General features: G+C 47.9%; 1 protein-coding gene across 1 annotated transcript in view; it reads left to right on the top strand.

The window, feature by feature from the left end:
* COX10 (cytochrome c oxidase assembly factor heme A:farnesyltransferase COX10) overlaps positions 1–23,639 on the top strand; it is a 109,114-nt gene extending 85,475 nt beyond the window's left edge. Inside the window, exons 6-7 of the mRNA XM_066586338.1 lie at positions 18,238–18,470; positions 21,543–23,639. Of these exons, the coding sequence (XP_066442435.1) occupies positions 18,238–18,470; positions 21,543–21,958 (649 nt within the window). The 3' untranslated portion in view covers positions 21,959–23,639. The remainder of the gene's footprint in view (positions 1–18,237; positions 18,471–21,542) is intronic.
* Positions 23,640–25,677: the final 2,038 nt, after the last annotated feature.

The raw sequence follows: 25,677 nt of genomic DNA, 5'->3' as shown, positions 1-25,677 counted from the left end.
CGGTGCTCGATTGCGAAATCGCCCTTACCGAGTACGTTCGCTCATCTCTATTCATTTATTCTTTACAGAAGTCTTTTACATTCATTTATTATTGTTTTTGGTATTAATGACCATAGTTATTCTCCATTAAATGTGGTTTTTGGAATGTCTGGAACAAATTAATTGGCTTTACATTGATTCCTATGGAACTAATTACCTCGCGTAGCAGCGGTTTCAGGTAAAGCCGATTGCTTTCGGACGGATTACCAACGTTAGTAGAGGTTTTATTGTATTAACATCTGTCCGGGATGTTAGATCATTAGTAGTTGATCAGCAAGGATCTGACACTCGGGATCCCAGTCGATCAGCTGGTCATCAGTAGTCAGGGAAGCAAGTGAAATCAACGGGAGCGCTGCCCTTCCAGGACTCGTCCTGCTTCTCTTATGGTCAGGAGCGGACATCCAGTCCTGCCCGCTGTCCCTGCAGTTGGAGGTAACAGATATCATATACTGTGTATAGCGGCTTGCTGTATAGCATACCGTTGGGGGTTATTCCCTTGGCGCAAAGACTGTGGCTTTCATGGGCATGGCGGCAGCCCCACCGGAGTTATAGATGCTGCCATGAGGGGTTAATTCTCCTGATCTTCCCGCATCGGGGCATCATACCTGTATACAGAGGGTTTACGCTTTAGTCCCGCTGCTGCCATAAGACTCATATTTCTTTATTTATTGAGAGGAGCTGGACATTCCCGGTCTCCGCACACCCGCCAATAAAAGCACTTAGACGAGAACTGGCAGGAGACTGGAAAGTTACTGGCAAGTACAGGGGGATCGCTGCCACGTATCTTGGGTGGTCGATGCAGCCTGGCTCCCTGCAGGTCATTCCACTCTTGTCTAGAGGAATCCATGAATCTGCCAGCCCGTACAATATAGAGGAAGATGTCACACACCAGCTAAGGGGGGCGATCACACACTTCATTTAAAGGGCAACTCTAACGCAACATTCATACAGAACTATATGGGCACATGGGCAGATAATAATCTGCTGGGCCAATGACGGCGGACTGACAATGAGCAGCTCAGTCAGCGCTTGTTCCTTCCAGGTCAAGAGGGGTGTCATTTCCCCTTAAGGAGAGCACCCAAAAAGTGTGTGGAGACACCTAGGGGGCAAGTTGGTCTGAGGGCATTGTCTCTTCCCAAGGAGAACACCCAGAAGAGGTGTGAGCAGACACCTGAGAGGTGAGTGGGAAGACTTATTGGGCCATGCACGCTCCTCTGGGTAATTTATGCAAATAAGGGAAATGGAACAATACCTCTGCAGCGCCACCTGGGGACAGACATTATAGTTCGTCCCCATACAGCTGTCATTCATCGGCTGCACATCAGTCTGACAATGCAGAAGCTGGAACCTTCCTGGCTGTGTTCCATCGGCACAGGTACTCGGCTCCTTAGACGACAGCGTTCACTGATGGCAAGCAGACCTCTTACAAACAGCGAGGAATTGAAAGGCTGGGTATATTAGAGAGTGATCCGGTGATTGAAGGGTATGTACATAGAGCTGGGGCCGGGACAGGTGCTGCCACCCCCAGCCATTCATCAGGAGGTGCATTGTGTAGGCAGCGGCTCATTATTTGTACTGTCATCATAAGCTTGTCCTATTAATGAGTCATTTCCCATTGTCTCGCCCGCCTTACCCCCCCATTATCAGGACTTCTTGTCTGGGGAGGCGACATGACGTTACAATATTAGCAATTAGAAGTACAATCTGGTTCCATTACTGGATACATGGGTGCAGCGCCTCGCTCATTGTTGCCATGTTCCGGTAATTAGCTATGGGGTAATTTACAATAAGCATGCATGTTACCCGCAGACCCCCGGGCACTTTTGCTTTACCAATCATTTTCAGAGGAGATGAAGGGGAAAATGGCTGCGTGTAAGGAATACCGTTGCTCCTCCAGGCTACAGGACGCACCAGCGGCCTCAACTCCGGGTAATTACACGGACATTTATTACAAATCTCATCAAGGAAAGATGTGGCTCCCCTCACCTTTCTCTGTGCCTGCTGCATTGTGGGAAGTGTGCAGTCATTAATGGGTAATAGGGGGGAGCTTGCAAAAAATAAAACCTTATCTGCCCCCCAACATGGCGGTCTCTGCTGCACTGTCGGGCCCAGTGTCATGTCAGGATGTAAGGGCCCTTTTACACGGGACGACTGTTGGTTCAAATGCCGATAGGTCGTCCCAGTGATAATCGTTCTTGTGCTTTTACACCAGAGCGACCATCACTAGTGAATGGAGGTGGAGCGGGCCGGGGATCGTTCTGGTCCGCCTGCTTCCATTCACAGTGAACAGGCAGTCATTCATAGATGAACGACTGCCTGTTCACACGGGCCAATATATGGGTCAGAAACTGTGAATTCTTGTTCATCGTTCAGTCGCTGCATGCATTTACACTGAACCATTCGGCTGGTGTAGAAGGCACGTAAGTGCTCACCCGAGATGACCATCGTGGCCACTACTGGAGCTTCAGGGAGAGGTAGAGCCGAGACCATGAGGCCATCAAGTGTTGTAAGTGTGCAGTGTTACCGGACCACCCAACGTAAATTTATACCAAACTGGAATTCATATTTCTTTTTTTTGCAATTTTTCTACACCCCCCCCCCCCCCCCCCCCCCTCTACCCGCTCCTTCATCCCCAGAATTTTTGAGTTTTCCATTGATCACCATCATGAAGGTCAGGCGTGTTTACGTGAGGTCACGACACCGGCGGGTGAGCTCTGCATCCTGCAGACGGTCTGACCCCTCCATCGTGAAGATCTCCATGTAATGACTTCTCAATCTATCATCTGGCTTGTGGACAACTCGCTGAAAGTCCTACAAGTCCCGTAAGGCGATGACACAGATTGGCAGGGAAGATGGATTCTTTCAGGGACGTTGTTTGGGCCAATTAGCAATATATCAGGAACCTAAGTGGAGGCTCGTACAACACCATACACAAGGGGCTCCAGGCGGGAGAACAGAGAGTCAGCGGACCTCCGAAAATTGTGTACATCAGAAGGCGGAAGAACAACGCCCATATGTCCATTTTAGTGGGGTCAGCCACCACTGACCGTATAGAGCAGCTCCGTTGGGTCCCGTTTTCATGGGAGCTTTACATTTGTTCCTTTTAGTCCTCCTTGCTCATGAATATAATTCTAAAATGACAGTGAAGACCAAGGCCCAATGGCCACTGGCATGCACTGATTTCACTGCTGAATCCTGCAGCGAAATCCAGCCGTGCCCGCCGACTTGGACAGGAAAATACATTTTCTAACCTGTCCAGATCCAGCGCGGGTCTCCTACTTGACGGCTCTTCTTTCTTCAGCACGGCGGATGCGTCTGAACGTGCTGGACGCATGCGCAATGCAATTTTTAAAAAATCTCCTGCTTTCCCGTGGTTCCGCAGCACATCCACAGTGACAGCTGCTGGTGTGCCACGGATTGGACGGCTTCCGTTGACTTCAATGAAAGCTGTACTGCAGGATCTGCAGAAAAATGGTGCATGCTGCAATCTGCACGCTGGGGGGGGGGGGGAAAACACATCCGCATGCTAAAATTTTTTTGCAGATGCATCCCAATGGGCAGCTTGATTTGCTGATCTCCCGCGCGGGTGCCACAAATCAAATCCACACGTGGACATTAGGCCTTACACATCAGAAGAGTAAGAGATTGCGGAATTGGACAGGTGTATACCCCTCTATAGCCGGTAATAGCGGACATCGCTGGTTGCTGCGGCTGAAGAGGGGATGAAGAGGAAGACGTTACTATTTTCCGTGTGACTGTCTCCGGCTTGCGTTATCCCTGCGTTTTCCCGCTATGTGACGGGTCTGGCGGGTTTTAAGCTTCGATTTAGTGGCGACCCATTTCTGCTGACGGAAAACTAATAACGCCCTGTTTTCTTAGCGAAATCTATATTTCTGACAGGTCACCTTTCACTCGCTGTATATTGAAGTTGGCTGAAGATTATACAAGTAGGCTTCCAGGACGGGGGGAGCAGCCAGAGCAGAAAATAGGAGCAGCCGCTATATATTTTCTTTGTGACACGCTGTAGACCCAGAAGAGCGGGGACTCGCCTGCTTCTAAATGTCAAGGCGTTCCGATAGGCGGCAGGCAGCGCGGTTGCTGCGGGGGTCTATTCTAATGGCCGCCGACATACTGCTGCAGATGCATTGCACCTGAATGCCCAGTAACACAGCCTAGAATCTCATCATTGAGGCGCTCAGTCATGTCACCAATGTCTAGTCTGCCGTCTGCAATAGAGAGAGCAATAATATAATGGGAATATCATAGCATATCAGGTGCAGGAAACTGTAAAGGGACTCTGTCACCATCCGTCTGCAGCCCTCTCTGAGAGCCCATAAGGTAGTGACAGTCACACTGACTGCAGTGATATGTCTGCTGTGTGGATCTGTGCAGGAGTTTTGAAGAAACTTGCAAACTATTAGTTACACAGAAGTAGTCCTGGATATTCCTGAGCTGCAGGTTTACCACCCCGCCCTCTAGCCAATGACTAGTACTTCTCTCACTATACACAGTAATAGGCAGGCAGCTCATTGACTAGAGGTGGGGTGGGTGTAGCTAACCTGCAGCTCATGAATATCTAGGACTACCTAAAGTAGTCCACCATGTATGTGCTGCTACTGAGAAAAGGCAAGTTTCTCCAAAACTACTGCACAGATCCACACATATCACTGTAATCAGTAAGGCCTGGTGCACACGGACGGATTTCGGCCGCCTTTCACTGCAGCTATTAGGTTCAATTGAACCTAATAGCTCAATGTACATGCTGCGGAATTCCGCAGCATGGCCTATTTGCCGCGGGAATAGTCAATGGAAGCCGCCTGTCACGCTATACCTCCGCTGTAGCACAGCGGAAGTAGATCGTGAATACGCGCCCTGCCCACTGCCGAGCGTGTCATGTGACGCTGCCGGCGTATCATGTGCTGCTTCGCGCAGCAGATCCGGAGGTAAGTATGGGGTCTTTTGTGGGGCGCCGTGACGGACTTTGCTGCGGTATTCCGCTTGCGGAGTCCGTCACTGCCGTGTGCATAAGGCCTAAACCTTCTAGGTGTCTCCTTAAGGAGAAACAATACCCTTCCTGGCTTACATCTATAGGCTTCTCACTAGCCAAGCCAGAAACCTACTGCACACTGATAAGGGGGCTAAAAATCTGAAACAGCTGTCTGTGTATGGTTATTCTGGCTTTTAATTCCCAGTCATTGTTATAAGGATGGTCTAAAAAGTCTGACATTGACTTGCAGGAATGCTGCCTTCCAATAGGTGGCGCTGCAGAGGTATTGTTCCATCTTCATTATTTGCATATATGTATGTCCCAGAGGAGCATGCATGGCCTTATAAGTCTTGTCACTCACCTTCTAAGTGCTCTCCTTAAAGGGGTTGTCCCGCGCCGAAACGGGGTTTTTTTTTTTTTTTCCAAACCCCCCCCCCCCCGTTCGGCGCGAGACAACCCCGATGCAGGGGTTAAAAAAGAACACCGGACAGCGCTTACCTGAATCCCCGCGCTCCGGTGACTTCTTACTTACCCGGTGAAGATGGCCGCCGGCATCTTCTCCCTCGGTGGACCGCAGGGCTTCTGTGCGGTCCATTGCCGATTCCAGCCTCCTGATTGGCTGGAATCGTCACGTGACGGGGCGGAGCTACACGGAGCCCCATTGAGAAAAGCAGAAGACCCGGACTGCGCAAGCGCGTCTAATTTGGCCATTAGACGGCGAAAATTAGACGGCAACCATGGAGACGAGGACGCCAGCAACGGAACAGGTAAGTGAATAACTTCTGATAACTTCTGTATGGCTCATAATTAATGCACAATGTACATTACAAAGTGCATTAATATGGCCATACAGAAGTGTATAGACCCACTTGCTGCCGCGGGACAACCCCTTTAAGTAGAAACGATACCCTTCCTGACCCACTGTGATCCGTGTGACTGTCACTACCCCATGCTGCTCCCAGAGAGGGATGCAAAAAGATGGTGACAGTCTCTTGAACTTTGACTGTACTTGTAGACTCCGCAAAGAAGGGTCACACTGAAGTGTGGCGGTCAGGGTGTGATCTTAGTACTTTGCGTTATCTCTCTTAGTGGGATGTAAGGTCCCTGTGATCTTCTCTTGTGCTGCAGGTGATGATACATGAGTCACTTGGAAACTTTTCACTGGTTAAACTTTTTGCACATTCCATTGTGAGACTTTTAACCCATTGTATACGGTGCTGCTGAGCCAGTAATAAAGCTAATGGAGGCCTTGGACCTTTACATCACCAAGCAACTCGGATAGACGGGCTATAATCTACTTGCAAGGAGCGCAGTAAAGGGACCTTGAACAGTGTAAGGATTCCCGGTGTGTTCTCTACATAGGGGGTCAGAATGGTGAGGCCCAATACCAACATTCACCCTGGCATCTTATACAGGATATCACGTCTGTAGGAATGGTGATGGATCACAGGGATCGCCGAATCTCCATGGCCTTGTTACTTCTGGTCACACATGGGTGATAGTATATGGGGACAATTAGAACAGGCCATGTTTGTGTATTTTCTACTACTTCTCTCATCCTCCTCTTATAGGGTGGCATCTAACCTGGGCACCATGCTGTGCCCTCATTTCAATATTCGGCTAAGCGTTATTTAGTAGCAGCTGTTTGTCAGTGCTGAGTAGGTGATAGCTGACATTGCACAGCCGGAGGTGTTAGCGGGTGTCGCCTCACCATCTATCAGACACATACAGGAGACCTCAGCCACATGTCTGCAGGCTGCTAATTAGACGGCTGCTATCCTGCACCTATACTTGGAAGGGGGTGTCTGCATTTACAGTGCTAGCCCCCCATAAAGAGGCTCTTTGTTGTCCCCTTGCTAGGCTTCCCTGTGCTCACTGAGGCAAACCCATCCATATTCAGCTGCCTACATAGGAGTATAAATGTGTAGGAGAGCATTCATATAAAATACAGGTATATATGACAACACCTGAATTACGTTCCTTCCCGAGTAGTGCTGTATTCTAATACAAGTAGCTTATACATCTGCAAAAGGCTGTATCCCATTAATGTTCTGGCAAAACTGCCTGCCACTGCGCAAGCCAATTCAATATCATTGAAGCAGACTAATTTCCATATCTTTTTAATACTGCCTCCTGTGTACAAGAATATAGCTACAATACTACTGATTGTTGTGTAAAGACTAGAACTAGCATAATACTGTCCCCTATGTACAAAAATATAGCTACTATAATACTGATCCTATGTACAAGTATATAACTACTATAATACTGCTCCCTATGTACAAGAATATAACTACTATAATACTGCTCCCATGTACAAGAATATAACTACTATAATACTGCCCCCTATGTTCAAGAATATAACTATTATAATACTGCCCCCTATGTACAAGAATATAACTACTATAATACTGCCCCCTATGTACAAGAATATAACTACTATAATACTGCCCCCTATGTACAAGAATATAACTACTATAATACTGTCCCCTATGTACAAGGAAATAACTACTACAATACTGCCCGCTGTGTACAAGAATATAACTACTATAATACTGCTTCTATGTACAATAATATAACTACTATAATACTGCTCCCTATGTACAAGAATATAACTACTACAATACTGCCCGCTGTGTACAAGAATATAACTACTATAATACTGCCCTCTGTGTACAAGAATACAACTACTATAATACTGCCTCCTATGTACAAGAATATAACTACTATAATACTGCCCTCTATATGCCAGAATATAACTACTATAATACTGCCTTCTTTGTACAAGAATAGAACTACTATAATACTGCCCCCTATGTACAAGAATAGAACTACTATAATACTGCCCCCTATGTACAAGAATAGGACTACTATAATACTCCCCTCTATGTACAAGAATATAACTACTATAATACTGCCCCTATGTACAAGAATATAACTACTATAATACTGCCCGCTATGTACAAGAATATAACTACTATAATACTGCCCCCTATGTACAAGGATATAACTACTATAATACTGCCCCCTATGTACAAGAATATAACTACTATAATACTGCCCCCTATGTACAAGGATATAACTACTATAATACTGCCCCCTATGTACAAGAATATAACTACTATAATACTGCCCCCTATGTACAAGAATATAACTACTATAATACTGCTTCCTATGTACAAGAATATAACTACTATAATACTGCCCCCTATGTACAAGAATATAACTACTATAATACTGCCTCCTATGTACAAGAATATAACTACTATAATACTGCCCTCTATGTACAAGAATATAACTACTATAAAACTGTCCTCTATGTAGAAGAATATAACTACTATAATACTGCTCCCTATGTACAAGAATATAACTACTATAATACTGCTACCATGTACAAGAATATACCTACTATAATACTGCTCCTATGTACAAGAATATAACTACTATAATACTGCTTCTATGTACAAGAATATAACTACTATAATACTGCTCCTATGTACAAGAATATAACTACTATAATACTGTCCCCTATGTACAAGAATATAACTACTATAATACTGTCCCCTATGTACAAGAATATAACTACTATAATACTTCCCCCTATGTACAAGAATATAACTACTATAATACTGCTCCTATGTACAAGAATATAACTGCTATAATACTACCCCCTATGTACAATAATATAACTACTATAATACTGCTCCCTATGTACAAGAATATAACTACTATAATACTGTCCCCTATGTACAAGAATATAACTACTATAATACTGCCCCCTATGTACAAGAATATAACTACTATAATACTGCCCCCTATGTACAAGAATATAACTACTATAATACTGCCCCCTATGTACAAGAATATAACTACTATAATACTGCCCCCTATGTACAAGAATATAACTACTATAATACTGCCCCCTATGTACAAGAATATAACTACTATAATACTGCTCCTATGTATAAGAATATAACTACTATAATACTGCCTCCTATGTACAAGAATATAACTACTATAATACTGCCCCCCTATATACAAGAATATAACTACTATAATACTGCCCCCTATGTACAAGAATATAACTACTATAATACTGCCCCCCTATATACAAGAATATAACTACTATAATACTGCCCCCTATGTACAATAATATAACTACTATAATACTGCTCCCTATGTACAAGAATATAACTACTATAATACTGCCCCCTATGTACAAGAATATAACTACTATAATACTGCCCCCTATGTACAAGAATATAACTACTATAATACTGCTCCTATGTATAAGAATATAGCTACTATAATACTGCCCCCTATGTACAATAATATAACTACTATAATACTGCCCCCTATGTACAAGACTATAACTACTATAATACTGCCCCCTATGTACAAGAATATAACTACTATAATACTGCCCCCTGTGTATAAGAATATAACTACTATATACGTTCCCTATGCTTGGTTCAGCCCCACGTAGGACATTTGGTCAGTCTAAAGTGATGATTGGAGTTTGTGACATTGTGAAGGAGTGAGTTGAGGACCAGGAGACACTGATGCCCACCATTAGGTGCCCTCTTTTGTCTCTGGTTAGCAGTGAACTGGTTTTATTTATACCCTACCTATTATTAGGAGAGGAAACCTTTTATTTATCATCCAACATATACAGAGACCCCTAACTGTCCGCCCTTTGACCCCTCGCAGCCCACGTTGACCTCCAGGCAGTGACACATGGTTGCTTGGTTTGTAAACAGCAGTAATGGTCGGATCAGGGAGGAATGTATTACTTTGCTGATGGCGGGAAGTGTGGATGATCAGTCACTGCTGACAGCTAATGATCCTGGATAAGTGAGGCGATACATCTGGAGCCTTCAAAGGGGGCACGTTTTATTTTTTTTTTTATAGTTTGTAGTTTGATCTCTGAGCATAAACCTGTCCGCACATCCTCACCGCCTGTAATGTAACCGGCGGTGATGTCACCAGCTGACGGCCTGTGTGCCGGCGCCAGGTGTGTTCTATGTGAATGATGTACAAACACCTGCCAGCAGGTTAGAGGAATCGCATCACCCAGGTAATAGTGACGGGTGTGTCTCATAGTGTGGTGTGTACTGCAGGATGGCATCACTTGCTGCCCTATTACCAATACATGGAGCTGTCAGAGCTAAGACTGTCATCTACAACCCTGATTCCAAAAAGTTGGGACGCGGTGTAAGATGTGAAGAAATGTAAAGAAAAAACAATGCAATATTTAGAGATCTCATCTAATCATATGTTATTCCCATCAGAGGAGGAAAGAGAGACATTTATCCATTTCATAAAAAAAGAAATCGTTTAGAAATTGATGGCAGCAACGCATCTCACAAAAGTGGGGGCGGGGCCATGTCTACCATTGTGTAGCATCCCCTCTCATTTTTACAACACTCTGTAAACATCTGGGAAGTGAGGAGAACAGTTGGTGGAGTTTGGGGAGAGGAATGTTGTCCCATTCTTGTCTGATGGAGGATTCTAGCTGCTCAACAATCTTGGGACGTCTTTGCCGGATTTATCATTTCACATTGTGCCTCCTACTGGTGAAAGGTCTGGACTGCAGGCGGCCGGTTCAGCACCCGGACTCTTCTGGAAAGCCATGCTGTTGTGATGGATGTGGCTCCTTTTCCCCTTCTGATATGTTCTATGTTCTACTGTCAACAAACATTTATTTATATTTTACAAAGCATCTCAGCCTTTTAAGAATTGGGGTTGTGCAAGAGAAGTAAGGCCGCGTGTATGGAGGTGCACAGGCTTACTGTGATAGGCACTCTCTGGGTATTAGTGTTTCTGGACGCCACCAGGAAGCCCTGGTGGAGTCCAGATTGACAAGGGGGTGACGCCCCCTCAATGTGATTGGTTGCAGATGTCCTCATCGTGTAGGTCCTGCAAGTCAGTAAGCATTGATAGCTGGGGAGCCCCTCTGCCTTACGAGCAGTGAGCGCTCATCCCTAGCGAGGGGCTGAAGAAAACTGAGAGGCGCGATGCAGCACACACAAGCACCGACTCTCATGGCGGCGAGACTCATTGCAACCGCGAGGAAATATTACGGTGCCGGGCGGAAGGCTGTCCCCACTGAGGCGGACCAGCGCCAACATCAGGGTGACCAGGGGAACGTCCGTCAGCCAGCACTGAGCCTGCAAGAGCTGGCTGGCTGGCTCCTGCAGTGAGGCGGTGGCTGGCCGGGAGTCGGGAACTGGCTGTCCGCTTACAGTGATGGCTGCAGGCTGCGCATAGCTTAATGGCTGCCGTGCAGCCTTAGCCTGACGGTTGCTTCGCTTCTTACCCTTACATTATTACATTTGAATGCTGTCATGTAACAGCGGTAACATGGCAGCATTTACAACTCGTAATGTAAGGCAAAGAACCGAACTAACCATCAGCGTAAGGATGCAGGACAGGCATTAATCCATTTTCAGTGTGCAGCTAGGACCTTACACCCTTGGCCCTATCGGGAGCTGGGGGTGTGAGGGGGACATTCTCCCTGTCAAACCCCTAGCTTCCGGTGGCATCAAGGTACACTAATACCCACTCTCTGTGCTGCCATATGGTGCTTTATGTATTACATTTTATCTGTCTTCCTCTCCATTCGATTTGTAAGGAACCTTTGGAGATAGCAGTTCTTATCCAGCTCCCCATATCCCATGTGCCCTGCAGTCGTGAAGAGTAAAGATTAATAATGAACTAGGGCTGTGATTATTAATGCCCACACCTGCACAGATGTCTGTGTGACAGGGAATCATTTCTCAATTAAATATCCTTCTCAATTAAATATCCCCGGAGAGGCTGCTGACAAGTAAGTGCCCCCGCCCCGGAGAGGCTGCTGACAATTAAGTGCCCCCGCCCCGGAGAAGCTGCTGACAATTAAGTGCCCCCGCCCCGGAGAGGCTGCTGACAAGTTAGTGCCCCTGCCCCGGAGAGGCTGCTGACAAGTTAGTGCCCCCGCCCCGGAGAGGCTGCTGACAAGTTAGTGCCCCCGCCCCGGAGAGGCTGCTGACAAGTTAGTGCCCCCGCCCCGGAGAGGCTGCTGACAAGTTAGTGCCCCCGCCCCGGAGAGGCTGCTGACAAGTTAGTGCCCCCGCCCCGGAGAGGCTGCTGACAAGTTAGTGCCCCCGCCCCGGAGAGGCTGCTGACAAGTTAGTGCCCCCGCCCCGGAGAGGCTGCTGACAAGTTAGTGCCCCCGCCCCGGAGAGGCTGCTGACAAGTTAGTGCCCCCGCCCCAGAGAGGCTGCTGACAAGTTAGTGCCCCCGCCCCGGAGAGGCTGCTGACAAGTTAGTGCCCCCGCCCCGGAGAGGCTGCTGACAAGTTAGTGCCCCCGCCCCGGAGAGGCTGCTGACAAGTTAGTGCCCCCGCCCCTGAGAGGCTGCTGACAAGTTAGTGCCCCCGCCCCTGAGAGGCTGCTGAAAAGTTAGTGCCCCCGCCCCTGAGAGGCTGCTGACAAGTAAGTGCCCCCGCCCTGGAGAGGCTGCTGACAAGTAAGTGAGAGCTATCCATAACCTGAATCCTAAACTGTAGGTGAGCATGCTCACCTATAAATCACTTCAAGAGAAGAGTTCTCACATGTACTAAGTGTTAGTTTGTTTGGGTCTTTTTTACAAAATAATGTATACAATCGTGTCCCTAGAAAAAGTTTTGCTGCAAAACCCGGCATACAGTTCAATCTCAGGCAGATATGCAAATGATGAGAGTTGTGGTGATTAGATGGATGGTATTGCCACCGGAGGCCCTAAAAGCGCCTCCCCCCTTGGCCTATAAGAGGCTTTCTGAGTCTCCTTGTATGTAGTGATCTCTTCCGCTTGTTGACCACTAGACGCCTCTATGCCGCAGAGAAGAGATTTTGCCCAGTTAACAGAGATTGAGAAGGAGCGCATCAGGGCACAACAGGGTACTAGAGCCTCCATGCCCACATGTATCACATCTTGTGTCCATGCTAGAGGCGTTACAGCAGGGTACTAGAGCCTCCATGCCACCCATATCACATCTTGTATCCAAGCTAGAGGTAGTACAACAGGGTGCTAGAGCCTCCATGCCCACCTGTATTACATCTTCTATCCAAGCTAGTGGCGATACAACAGGGTACTAGAGCCTCCATGCCCGCAGTATCACAATCTGTATCCAAGCTAGTGGCGGTGCAACAGGGTATTAGAGCCTCCATGCCCACCTGTATTACATCTTCTATCCAAGCTAGTGGCGATACAACAGGGTACTAGAGCCTCCATGCCCGCAGTATCACAATCTGCATCCAAGCTAGTAGCGATACAACAGGGTACTGGAGCCTCCATGCCTGCCCGTATCACATCCCACATCCAAGCTAGTGGCGGTACAACAGGGTATTAGAGCCTCCATGCCCACCCATATCACATCTTGTATCCAAGCTAGTGGCGGTACAACAGGTTATTAGAGCCTCCATGCCCGCAGTATCACAATCTGCATCCAAGCTAGTGGTGGTACAACAGGGTACTAGAGCCTCCATGCCCGCTTGTATCACATCTTGTATCCAAGCTAGAGGCGGTACAACAGGGTACTAGAGCCTCCATGCCTGCCCATATCACATCTTGTATCCAAGCTAGAGGTGGTACAACAGGGTACTAGAGCCTCCATGCCCGCTTGTATCACATCTTGTATCCAAGCTAGAGGTGGTACAACAGGGTACTAGAGCCTCCATGCCCGCTTGTATCACATCTTGTATCCAAGCTAGAGGTGGTACAACAGGGTACTAGAGCCTCCATGCCCGCCTGTATCACATCTTGTATCCAAGCTAGAGGTGGTACAACAGGGTACTAGAGCCTCCATGCCCGCTTGTATCACATCTTGTATCCAAGCTAGAGGCGGTACAATAGGGTACTAGAGCCTCCATGCCCGCCTGTATCACATCTTGTATCCAAGCAGGAGATGGTACAACAGGGCACTAGAGCCTCCCTACAAGGGGTCAGTTTTCCACAATAAATGCTCCTTTTGCTCTGATATTGTAATCACTTATAACAACGTTCCAATCACACAGCGAAAGTCTCATTCCATTCCGATAACTCCTTCTAAGGGGGAAAGTTACTAACAGTGAGTGGGTGTTGTACCCACTCATAATGTAGTAATGCCTCCGGCTTCTGATTGGCGGTGCGGCGCAGGCAGAGCCAGAAGCACTGGAGGACACCAGCTAGCTAGTGCCCTTCTGAGACGGCAGGAAGGCGACCCTGGAAGCGGTGGCAGAGGCACAGGCGCCGGAGAGACCAGCGAGGCTGGGAGCCGCGGCCTGTTGAATCCCCCAAGTGCCATTCTGACACGGCAGGGGGACCACGCCGTAGAGAACAGAAGACGCCGGGAGCGGTGAGCCGTGGGCCTCTGCAGCGGTACGGGCCTGCATCCCGCTGCAAGAATTCTTGCAGCAGGATCCGATCCCGCTGTCTGCAGGCGGCCTTAGGGTTAGTTTTTCTATTAGGCTTAGATTTATAGCTGTAAAGGCCTTCAGCATTTACATTTAATAATGTAAGGCTAACAGGAAAACTAACCATAACCCTCCAGCACGGGCACAAAATCAATCTACACTCTGCTGCTAGGACCTTACTGAATTCAGTCATTCGGGAGCTAAGGGCGTGACTGGGGCGTTCCTCCATCCAAGCCCTGTCAAACCCCTAGCTTCCCGGTGGTGACAAGATACAATAATACCAAGTAAGTGTAGATGGTAAGTAGAATCTTGTTTCAGAAGTTGAATTATTTACCTTTAGGCCCTCTTAAGACGAATGCCCCCGACCTGTTGTCCGCAGTGTGGTGTATGGCAGACACCACTGCTCTGAGGATTGGCAATATTGGATTCTTTTCTATCCTACCCCTGTCAGTTCTCCGTTAGTAAGATATAAGATGAGTAATCTCTCACCCGTCCTGAGTAATCTCTCACCCGTCCTTACGTGCAGCGGGTTGGGGGTTACCATAAAGTATCTTGTAGATGGCCGTTTCGGGTCATATCTTAGGGCTGTTAACCTCGATCAGCAATGGTGGGCCATCATAAGGTCTGATCACTTAGAGACCATGCGGCGCTTTGTATAGAGTTACAGAAGGGCTGGAGTGTCCTGCGTCCCGTTCTTCCACTACTGGTTTATACTTTGGGGCGAGCAGTAGAAGTTCTGGTATTATTTGGGTGATCGATGTCCGGGCTTTAATGATGCTGTTAAGGTCCCAGTTGGAGATAAGAGGAGAATCATCATCCTGTCTAATCCAGAATGATATAGAAGCCGGTTATTGGGAATTAGTGCTGATAGCATCGCCTCATTGCTTGTAAACTTTCTGATTAATATTAGCCACGACATCGGCTTCTCGTGCTGTAGTGGCTCCGCCTCCCCCGCCAAACTGCGCTATTTCTTTTGCAATTAAACATATACATATCGACCCCAAGAGTCAAAAAGCCATCTCTAATTAAAATGGAAATTGGATTTAACAGCGTCGTTCATCATTTTCTGCTCCCCCCTCCTCCGGTTTCATCGTTGTAAACCGCCCGACTACACGTAAGACTCATAAAGCATTGTCTGCGCAGATCAATTATCCGGTAACTTCATTAAATGGCGGCGCTGATAACGAAGTAAAGTGCAGAAAACTTTACTTCTGAACACGGCGAGATGGAGCTGAAGAAAAGCTGCTGAAGTTGCGCTAAGAATGTAACAAGTGATGCAGGGAATGCTTACCGCCCGGAATCTCTGCTTGTCCTATAACTCTGTTACGTTCTGTGTTGGCAGCGATATCAGGCACACCGTATATGATGGTAATACACTGTATGGGCCGGGGAGGTCTAGATGCCGGGAGAGCGCTGCACTGCACTACTTCCTTGTGTCATGTACTGCGCTGCACTTGATGCTGTCTGGATTCTACTCTGTGGGCCCTGCTGTGATGTAGGGGACTATAGAATATTCTATAGATGCCCCTTACAGGAAGAGCTAGAGCAGCAAATCCTAAGTGTCTTCATACTGTAAAACAAGCAGCACAGAGTATGTCAGCAGAGGGTGAGATGATCTAGTGGGGGCAGCAGAACCCCCAGCAGCACAGAGTATGTCAGCAGAGGGTGAGCTGATCTTGTGGGAGTAGCAGCAGAACTCCCAGCAGCACAGAGTATGTCAGCAGAGGGTGTGCTGATCTTGTGGTGGCAGCAGAACCCAAAGCAGCACAGAGTATGTCAGCAGAGGGTGTGCTGATCTAGTGGGAGCAGCAGAACCCCCAGCAGCACAGAGTATGTCAGCAGAGGGTGTGCTGATCTTGTGGTGGCAGCAGAACCCAAAGCAGCACAGAGTATGTCAGCAGAGGGTGTGCTGATCTAGTGGGAGCAGCAGAACCCCCAGCAGCACAGAGTATGTCAGCAGAGGGTGTGCTGATCTTGTAGTAGCAGCAGAACCCCCAGCAGCACAGAGTATGTCAGCAGAGGGTGTGCTGATCTTGTAGTAGCAGCAGAGCCCCCAGCAGCACAGAGTATGTCAGCAGAGGGTGTGCTGATCTTGTGGGAGTAGCAGCAGAACTCCCAGCAGCACAGAGTATGTCAGCAGAGGGTGTGCTGATGTTGTGGGGGCAGCAGAGCCCCCAGCAGCACAGAGTATGTCAGCAGAGGGTGAGCTGATCTTGTGGTGGCAGCAGAGCCCAAAGCAGCACACAGTATGTCAGCAGAGGGTGAGCTGATCTTGTGGAGGCAGCAGAACCCCCAGCAACACAGAGTATGTCAGCAGAGGGTGTGCTGATCTTGTGGTGGCAGCAGAACCCAAAGCAGCACAGAGTATGTCAGCAGAGGGTGAGCTGATCTTGTGGAGGCAGCAGAACCCCCAGCAACACAGAGTATGTCAGCAGAAGGTGGTCTGATCTAGTGGAGGCAGCAGAGCCCAAAGCAGCACAGAGTATTTCAGCAGAGGGTGTGCTGATCTAGTGAAGGCAGCAGAGCCTCCCAGCAGCACAGAGTATGTCAGCAAAGGGTGAGCTGATGTTGTGGGGGCAGCAGAACCTCCAGCAGCACACAGTATGTCAGCAGAGGGTGAGCTGATCTTGTGGAGGCAGCAGAGCCCACAGCAGCACAGAGTATGTCAGCAGAGGGTGAGCTGATGTTGTGGCGGCAGCAAAACCCCCAGCAGCACAAAGTATTTCAGCAGAGGGTGTGCTGATCTTGTAGTAGCAGCAGAGCCCCCAGCAGCACAGAGTATGGTGGCACGGTGCCGCTTTGTCCATACCCACATAGTAACCCTATATCTGTCTCTGCTCTTACATAAGTCGTTGCCATCTCCTGTAGCTTCTCTCATGGTCGGAGCAGCTCTAGATTCCCGTCCGCTCACCGGATTGTGCCATCTGTTGCCCAGTTCAAGTATTAATCTCCCAATATGATGATTCCGATGTGTTCAGTCTCTACATTTGGCTGGTATAACGCCCAGCTGAAACCATGCCCATTACGTTATTAGTAAGATGTCATTCTGGATTATATTTTGTAGTCGTACGTTTCTCCTGCGCTCTGCTGCGTTATGTGTATAGTGTCGTGCCCGGGTTGTGCCCGCTGAGCTTACTGGCACCATCACCAACCCGTTAGCCGAGAGCTAATAATGTGAATGCAGTAGACATCCGTCCTAATGATTCGCTTTGGAACGGAGGAACATTTCATGTGAGTGTCTGCAGAGCAGGTGTAGAGGTGCCTGGGGGCCCGGGGCCAACTCCTTATGTTACAGGTCATAGTTCACATGGGCTCTGAGAATTCCCATCCAATAAGTCTATATCTGAGCACAACCTCTGAGTTTGGGGTCAGGAGGAAAATTAAGGAGTTTGTATGCATGAAGTACTAGGAATGAGTATGACTGTATATTAGACCGGCGTCACAAGAGCGTATGCATATTTGCGCGTGCATGAGCATAGTGTATTTGTAGAGTGAGCAATGCTTTTCTGCACAAAAGGCATGTAACATAGTATGTGCGCGGCCTCAGAAGTGTGGCGTTACTGGGGGAGCAGACTGTAGTTTATTCGTACTAGGCATTATAATGGGTTGCAGGACCCCTGTCGGTATATGTGGAGTCCATGCGTCTTGGTCCCCTGTGACTCTCTTCCAACATCGTGACTAGCAAACTGTATAATGGAGGGTGCTCGCTCCTTACATGACATCTACATCACATTAAAGACGTCTTTCCATCATCCCGGCTTCGTGTGATCGATGTGCAATGTCTCCATCTCTCTGCAGCCCTCTCATCGCGGTTTCCTTCGCCGCTGCCTGCGCTGTTCCAGGGATCGCCTTGCTGACTCTTGCTGTGAACCCGCTGACTGGAGCCCTCGGGGCATTCAACATCTTCCTTTACACCTGCTGTTATACTCCAATGAAGAGACTCAGCATTGCCAACACCTGGGTGGGCTCTGTGGTGGGCGCTATCCCACCAATCATGGGCTGGACGGCAGCGACTGGCAGCCTGGATGCTGGTGAGTGATGTTCAATTGTTGTTTAGCGCTGGTTTTTAACTGAAATGAAAACTATTATTTGATTGATAAAAAGACGTTCCGTTTAAATGGAATTCTTCTGTCGTTTGAGCGGCTTGCCAACTTGAACATACTCATTGTGTTTGCCTTGCATACATAATGAGTACATTGTTTGCTCATGCCAGGAGAAGACAATGGAATCATGCTGGCCTGATAATCCCTCACATAAACACATGGCCAACTAAGCTAACAAATAATATTGAGTTTACTTTAACTAATGAGGAAATGGAGAGGATTAAAAGCCATTATCTGTACGTGTCATTTATGCAAAAATGTCATCTGTTCATTCAGTCATGTGACTGTTTTAGCGATAATTGTTGCATGTAAAAAGGCCTTAAGATCCCTTTTACACGGGACGACTTGTTAGTTACAGATGCCCAACAGGCCGTCCCAGCGATGCTTGTGCTTTCACACAGGAACGATCACCGCTAGTCAATAGTCGGAATAGGAATCTAAACGATTTATCAGCCCGTGTAAAAGGGCTGTAAGAGGAGGGCTCGTTGTCTTCTACTTCTAACACCAGTTTACATATACACATTAATAGTGGATGGGTTTGCAGGTACTTTACCTGGTCTTTGACAGTATACATTCTATTCTCAGACCATAGGTTGCAGACTATTGTAATAGAGGAACCTGTCAATTCAGAGAACCCATACCCTCTTGGCGAGCCCGGTAGGGACGAGGCTGTGGTTAGGACATGACTGGGGCTCCTTCATGGTCAACAGTGACCTCCAAAAGCTGGATGATCTCTTACTAATAATCGTTATTGTTGCTCCTCCCGAATGATTCCCCAATCTCATCTGCACCAAGGGGGGTTAATGGGCTACTAATTTCCAAAAAAGGACTTTAATTGTGTAGCCCAATAGCCGGAGACCATGCTCCTATATGAGTGGTGAGTAGAAGCCATTTGTCTATTCCCGAGCCCCCCTTATGTTCTGCGTGTATCTCATCTACTCATCGTACCTTCTTTAACTCTATATATCTGCAGATAGACTGCACCTGCTTAAGGCACCTTAACTTCTTAATCGGTGGGCATTGTGTACCCCGCCCCGTTGTCCAACCGCCCTACTGTCAGGTTAGCTTAAGGTCCCTTTACATGGGACAAGTCTGCAGAGGAAGCCTTAAGCTAACCCGACAGGAGGTCGGGCATAAAAGCACCCATCGGTCATCTCACGGACTGTCGCCCAACTATCGCTCCTGTGCTTACACAGGTCGTTCAAATGAATGGAGGTGGCTCGCCGGGGATCGTTCCAATCCACCCGCCTACATTCACAGTAAACAAAAGTTGTCCAAACATGAGTGACTCCTGCTTACATGGCTTGAAAAATGAGCATGGGCCAATCATCGCCTGCATTCACGGTCTCCAGCAAGAATTGACGGGCAAATGGCTTCTGCAGGGAATGGGCATATAATGGTAATTCTTTGCACGGGACACATTATATACTGGTGAGCAGGACCATGAAGTGTACATCCCATAGAATCGTATAATATGGTTCCTACTCCCATGAACGGGGGTGGATGACCCACAATCTAACAGTAGGTCATTAATGCTACATGTGAGAATAGTCTGATGTCTCAGACCAACGGGAGAGACAAGTGCTTGGTAGCATCCAAACATATGTAATACATGGTGCTATGATGCCGGACGGGGCCACGGTGAGCAGTTCTTCATGATTTTGGGTCCGAGTGGCGAATACCCTACAGTCCGAATGCAGTAAGCCGGATGTGATCACTTGCCTCTTTGCAGATCTTGCATGCATTCATACGACTGTCCGTGTCTCAATGACCAGAGATCTGGTTTAATACATCTAGACTTGGAAGATCTGAAAAGAAGTGGTTGTCCGAAGTCGTCGCGCTCCTATGACCTAACCAGGTTACGTCTTGTACATTTACCTTACTGTTGCCCATTGAGCACTCTGTAGAAGTGAGACCTAAGCAGGAAATCACGGCTGTTCCTCGGTTCTATGTAATGAACCTTTCCTCGGTCCCATCCATCTCTTCCCTCACCTCGCCGTGTGACACTTTAAAACACTCAGCTGTCACTCTCGTAGCTGTCACCCCTCTTCTAAACAGTGACGTGAGGCTGCGGACCCCTCATGGAAGAGCCCTTCCTGTGGGTTACTTGATGTGTTTAGGTAACAAAGGAACAAACATCCTCGGCCGGATGAAGGATGGAGCCCCCCATCGGACCATTTATTTTCTCAGCGGCCGGCGCGCTCCTGTGTTTACTTGCAGCGACGTTTTCAGGCCTCTTCTAGAGACTGTTTAAATAACGTGTTGCGAGCGCCGAGCCCTCGGGCTGCGACTGTATTAATTAGACTCGCAGTCTGAAGTCGCCGTGTAAAATGAGCTGTGCTGCCGGCTAGAAGAGATCTGTTGTTCCAGTAATGGTTATTTTCCATACGTTGTAGGCAATCGGTTTTATATGAAGTTTCTAAGGCTCCTGGTGGCCACCCAAGGCCCGGTACAACAACTTGGGTAGGATGACGGAAGCTTTTTATCAGGAGTCCTACTCCATTGCATTGAGTTTATATTCTCTGTAGCAACTCATCATCCAAGAGTAGATCTCGGGTAGCGCGGATCCAGGGCCACAGACATATAATCTTTGGTCATTGAGACACGGCCAGTTGTACGAATGCATGCAAGATCTGAAAAGAGGCAAGTGATCACAATTGGCCTTCTGCATTCAGACTGTAGGGTATTTGGCACCAGATGGAAGCATCCCAGACCCAAAATCATGAAGAACTGGGAGCAAGACCTGCCCACCGTGGCCCAGGCCGGCATCATAGACTTGTTCCAGGGTAGGGTTGCTGCAGCACCATATATTACAAATGTTGGGATGCTACTAAGCCAAGCTCCTGTCTCACCTGACTTTTCTCACATGTAGCATTAAATATCTACAGGGTAATTGACCAATGTTAGATTGTTGGTCATCCACCCCCGTGTCTCACACGATTGACCATTGTGAGGCCTATAAAAGGTTCCAGTTTGTTAATGATCTCCTTTGTGTTGCAGGAGCCCTCTTGATGGGTGCCATCCTCTACTCCTGGCAGTTCCCTCACTTCAATGCCTTGAGTTGGAACCTCCGTGAAGATTACTCCAGAGGAGGGTATCGAATGATGTCTGTCACGCATCCTGACATGTGCCGCCGTGTGGCCCTGCGCCACTGCCTAGGAATCATAGGACTGTCCACCCTATCTTCTGCCGTGGACGTCACCACGTGGAACTTCCCCATCATCTCCCTCCCCATCAACTTGTATTTCACTTACTTGGGCTACAGGTTTTACCGGGATGCAGACCGCAACAGCGCTCGGAAACTGTTCTTCTGCAGCCTCTGGCACCTGCCCACACTTCTGCTTCTCATGTTGACCTGTAAAAAGTCTGTGGTGGGGAAGAAGGAGAAACCAGAGATCATCCAGAGTCCAAGATGAGAATGGACGTTCCCTAGAAGAAGCGCGGGATGTTCTGCGATCAGTCCTTACTGTAAAAACCCAAATACTAAGACGTTTGCTTTCTGGTGTCCATGACAGATTGAATGTTGGCATTGAGGACACCGGTCTTACCTCTTGACTCCCGGTACTCCTCAGAATCGGGGTAAGTAGGGACTGCATTCTAAGCCACTCAATAAAAGTTAGTCTACCTTTGCATGTCCATTTATAATAAGGAACAACAATGTCCCGCATCTCCTCTGAAGTCTGCGAGATGACTGTGAGGATCCAGAACATCAGCATCTGGAGTAATAGAGCCTTCATATTTATATTCTGAGCTTCAAATGGCAACAAGAGATGCCGCTTCCTCCTTCAGGGACTACTACAAGAAATCCATCAGTAGTCCTACAAGGTGGCGTCCTGATGACCCCCTCATGTACAGCATCAACATTACTGTGTTCATCGGCCTGTATAGTCTACAACATCCTCTTATTGTTCGGTTTAACCCCTCGATTAATATTTATTGTGAGGACCGTCTTTGCTCAGGTGATGACAGACGCCACGGCACACCCCATGTGACATATTGGGGGCCAACATAGCAATAACCAAAGATCTTACTGCGTCGTCCACGGTTACGTTTGTCCATATAAGTGTGTTATAAATTCTTGTTCCATTGAGTCCAGACTCCCTAATAATAAATATAAATGGCGCGGCCAAAGGTGGAGCGTGTCGTTATAGGTGAAGGGGCTTCCTTATCGCTATTGAAGAGACTATCTCTGGGGGACACAAAGGATTAGTAAGGTAGATACAGGCTGCATACACCCTGGCGAGCGCGATATCAGGTGACAAACTTCGGTCTGATATTAGGACTCCGAACCTGCGATTTTGGCGTGCGGTGATGTGTATTCGCATGCGATTTCTTTCAAGGTCCCATTGAAAACAATCGGTGATACATTTCAAGGGAACGCCAAAGATAGAACACGCTGCGATATTGTTTTTTTTTCCTTCACTGCATTGTGACCTCATCGCACGAAACTCGCGCAATAATCTCGTTCGTGAGAATAAGCCTTTTAGCTAATAGATCTTAGATAATGGAGCTACCCTGAGACTAGAGGGCGGATGACGCCATCTCAGGGGCCGTTTACAACAAACCGTGTCAGTGTTTGCTCAGGCAGCCTGTTTATACAGCAGGTACATCGTTGGCTCGTTCACACGAGAAACCGTTCCCATTCGCTGTATACGTGATGAGAACGACTGAGCGCTTTTAAAACCGATCAATTATTGAACAAACCAACGATGATTTTTATGCCTGTATAAAATGAATGAAAAGCAAAGGAATGATCATTCATCATCCAATTGTTGGCTGCGTTTACACCAAACCACTCATTTTCGCTTATCGTTCCGTGTAAAAGGGCCTTAAGGGAAATGAAATCCCACAAGGGTGGGCATTGCCGTAGGGTCTTCTATCCCACCGTAGTAGACACTCACATCCACTCATCGATGACCAGGTGCCCGTCCCATCCCTATAAGTTGTCACCGCTGCTGCCACCGCCGTTTTCCGGTCCGCATTTGCCTTATGATTTCCGTGTTCAGCGCCATGGCCATCACCATCTGATACTGTAATGTAAAATATCGCTCGGTTTCTGAGACTTTTGATCATTTGATTAAAAAAACGCAAACTCTGCATTGTCTTTCCTGTTTCTTGCTGCCGCGGCTCGGATCACCTGTCCTGCAGGTACGTAGTACTGCTACATATATGTCACCACTAGAGCTCCTCCTACAGTGAGAGGCGTGAGGCCTGTCTATACGGTATCAACGTCCGTGTAGAAACCCCCCTCCGGTCATCAAATTAAGAGCCGTGTGCCTGCATGGATGGATGGCGCCGGCCTGTGCTGATGCCAGAGAATGTCAGTATGATCGCCAGCTGCGGTGCCAGGGAAAGCCAGTCATGTATACATTGTAGCTGCGCTAATGGAGAGCGGGGATGGTCCATTGAACACAAATGACAGGTACTTTAGCCAGCGTACCCAATAACAATGGCCCATTGTCTATTATATTACCGTTGATGGCACGTTGTTCCTACATGCCCTGCGGGGCACCTGCTGGCCATACAGACAGCGGGCATTCTCTACCCTGATAATGCAGCCAATGATTGTACTACAAGCCAGGAGGGACTCCATTGCCTGCCACTGGAACGGACACCAGACCCCCAAAGTAGGCGTATTCTGGATACCCCTCCAATGTAGAATTGGTTGCAGTATGAATCCCCTCTAGACTCCTGGATGACCCAGAGGGTTCACAGAGAAAGTGTACCTGCAGGCGTTATACAAGACCTACCTTCCGCTAACCCCCGTTGATCGTGTTGGTGCCTGCTGACACCCAGCAGATGGCTACAGCCAGATTCGCGTAAATGAGGCTCAAATATTCTAGAATGGAAAGTTTGTGCAACTTTCTGAATCTACTGTATGACGGGACATTCATAAAAGGTTTAAGCCAGAAGTTAAAGGGGTTGTCCCGCGCCGAAACGGGTTTTTTTTTTTTTTTTTTCAAACCCCCCCCGTTCGGCGCGAGACAACCCCGATGCAGGGGTTAAAAAAGAACACCGCACAGCGCTTACCTGAATCCCCGCGCTCCGGTGACTTCTTACTTACCTGCTGAAGATGGCCGCCGGGATCTTCTCCCTCGGTGGACCGCAGGGCTTCTGTGCGGTCCATTGCCGATTCCAGCCTCCTGATTGGCTGGAATCGGCACGTGACGGGGCGGAGCTACACGGAGCCCCATTGAGAAAAGGAGAAGACCCGGACTGCGCAAGCGCGTCTAATTTGGCCATTAGACGCTGAAAATTAGACGGCACCATGGAGACGAGGACGCCAGCAACGGAACAGGTAAGTGAATAACTTCTGTATGGCTCATAATTAATGCACGATGTACATTACAAAGTGCATTAATATGGCCATACAGAAGTGTATACCCCCACTTTGTTTCGCGGGACAACCCCTTTAATCTAAAAAAGTTGCAGAAGTGGGGATTTGCACAAAATCATGCACTTCTGTCTGGAGGGGGCGTGGCCACCTTGGACCCCTCTATACAGGGCTGTAGGACAATGCTTGGGTGCACAGAGGAGCCAAAATCCACCTAATACGTGTAGAGCTTTGTGCCCCTTTATGTATTAGGCGCATCGTGCAAATATTAAGACTGGTGTTTGAAATGCTGGGCTTAGTAAGATACCCCCTGTGTTTTCAGTTTGACAGTTTTCAAGATGACTGCTTGCTGTCAGTGAATGGAATATTCTTGTTTACATTTGGATATCTAAACCCATTTCAGACCTAATACTTTTCACAGCTTGTTACAATTGTATCCAGTCTAGACAAGCCTATGAACTTTATAGTCAGGAATCCATAGTGATACATTTACCTGCACTGACTCATTGTAACAAACTATCAGGGCAGGAGGGTCTATGCTGCTGGGTGAAGAGAAGAGGATTTTGCTGCTGCTGCTGATAGGATCTTCTAGACCATACATATCAAACACAAGGCCTGCAGTCTGACAGCTGATCTCTTCCTCCCCCGCATCCGTGTGCGACAACCTGTAGGCAGTATGCCAAGGGGACAGGTCAGCGGTCACAAACTGCACTGCTGCTGCTCTGAAGCTGCAGGCTGGGTAAGTGGAATGCCTGTAGGGATAATGCCTAGGCTGAGGCCAATAGGGAGGTCGCTACTACT

The sequence above is a fragment of the Eleutherodactylus coqui genome, chromosome 13, assembly GCF_035609145.1.
Source record: "Eleutherodactylus coqui strain aEleCoq1 chromosome 13, aEleCoq1.hap1, whole genome shotgun sequence".
In the NCBI taxonomy this organism is placed as follows: Eukaryota; Metazoa; Chordata; class Amphibia; order Anura; family Eleutherodactylidae; genus Eleutherodactylus; species Eleutherodactylus coqui.
Note: the sequence above shows the minus strand (reverse complement) of the source record. Positions and strands in the feature narration are given on the sequence as shown.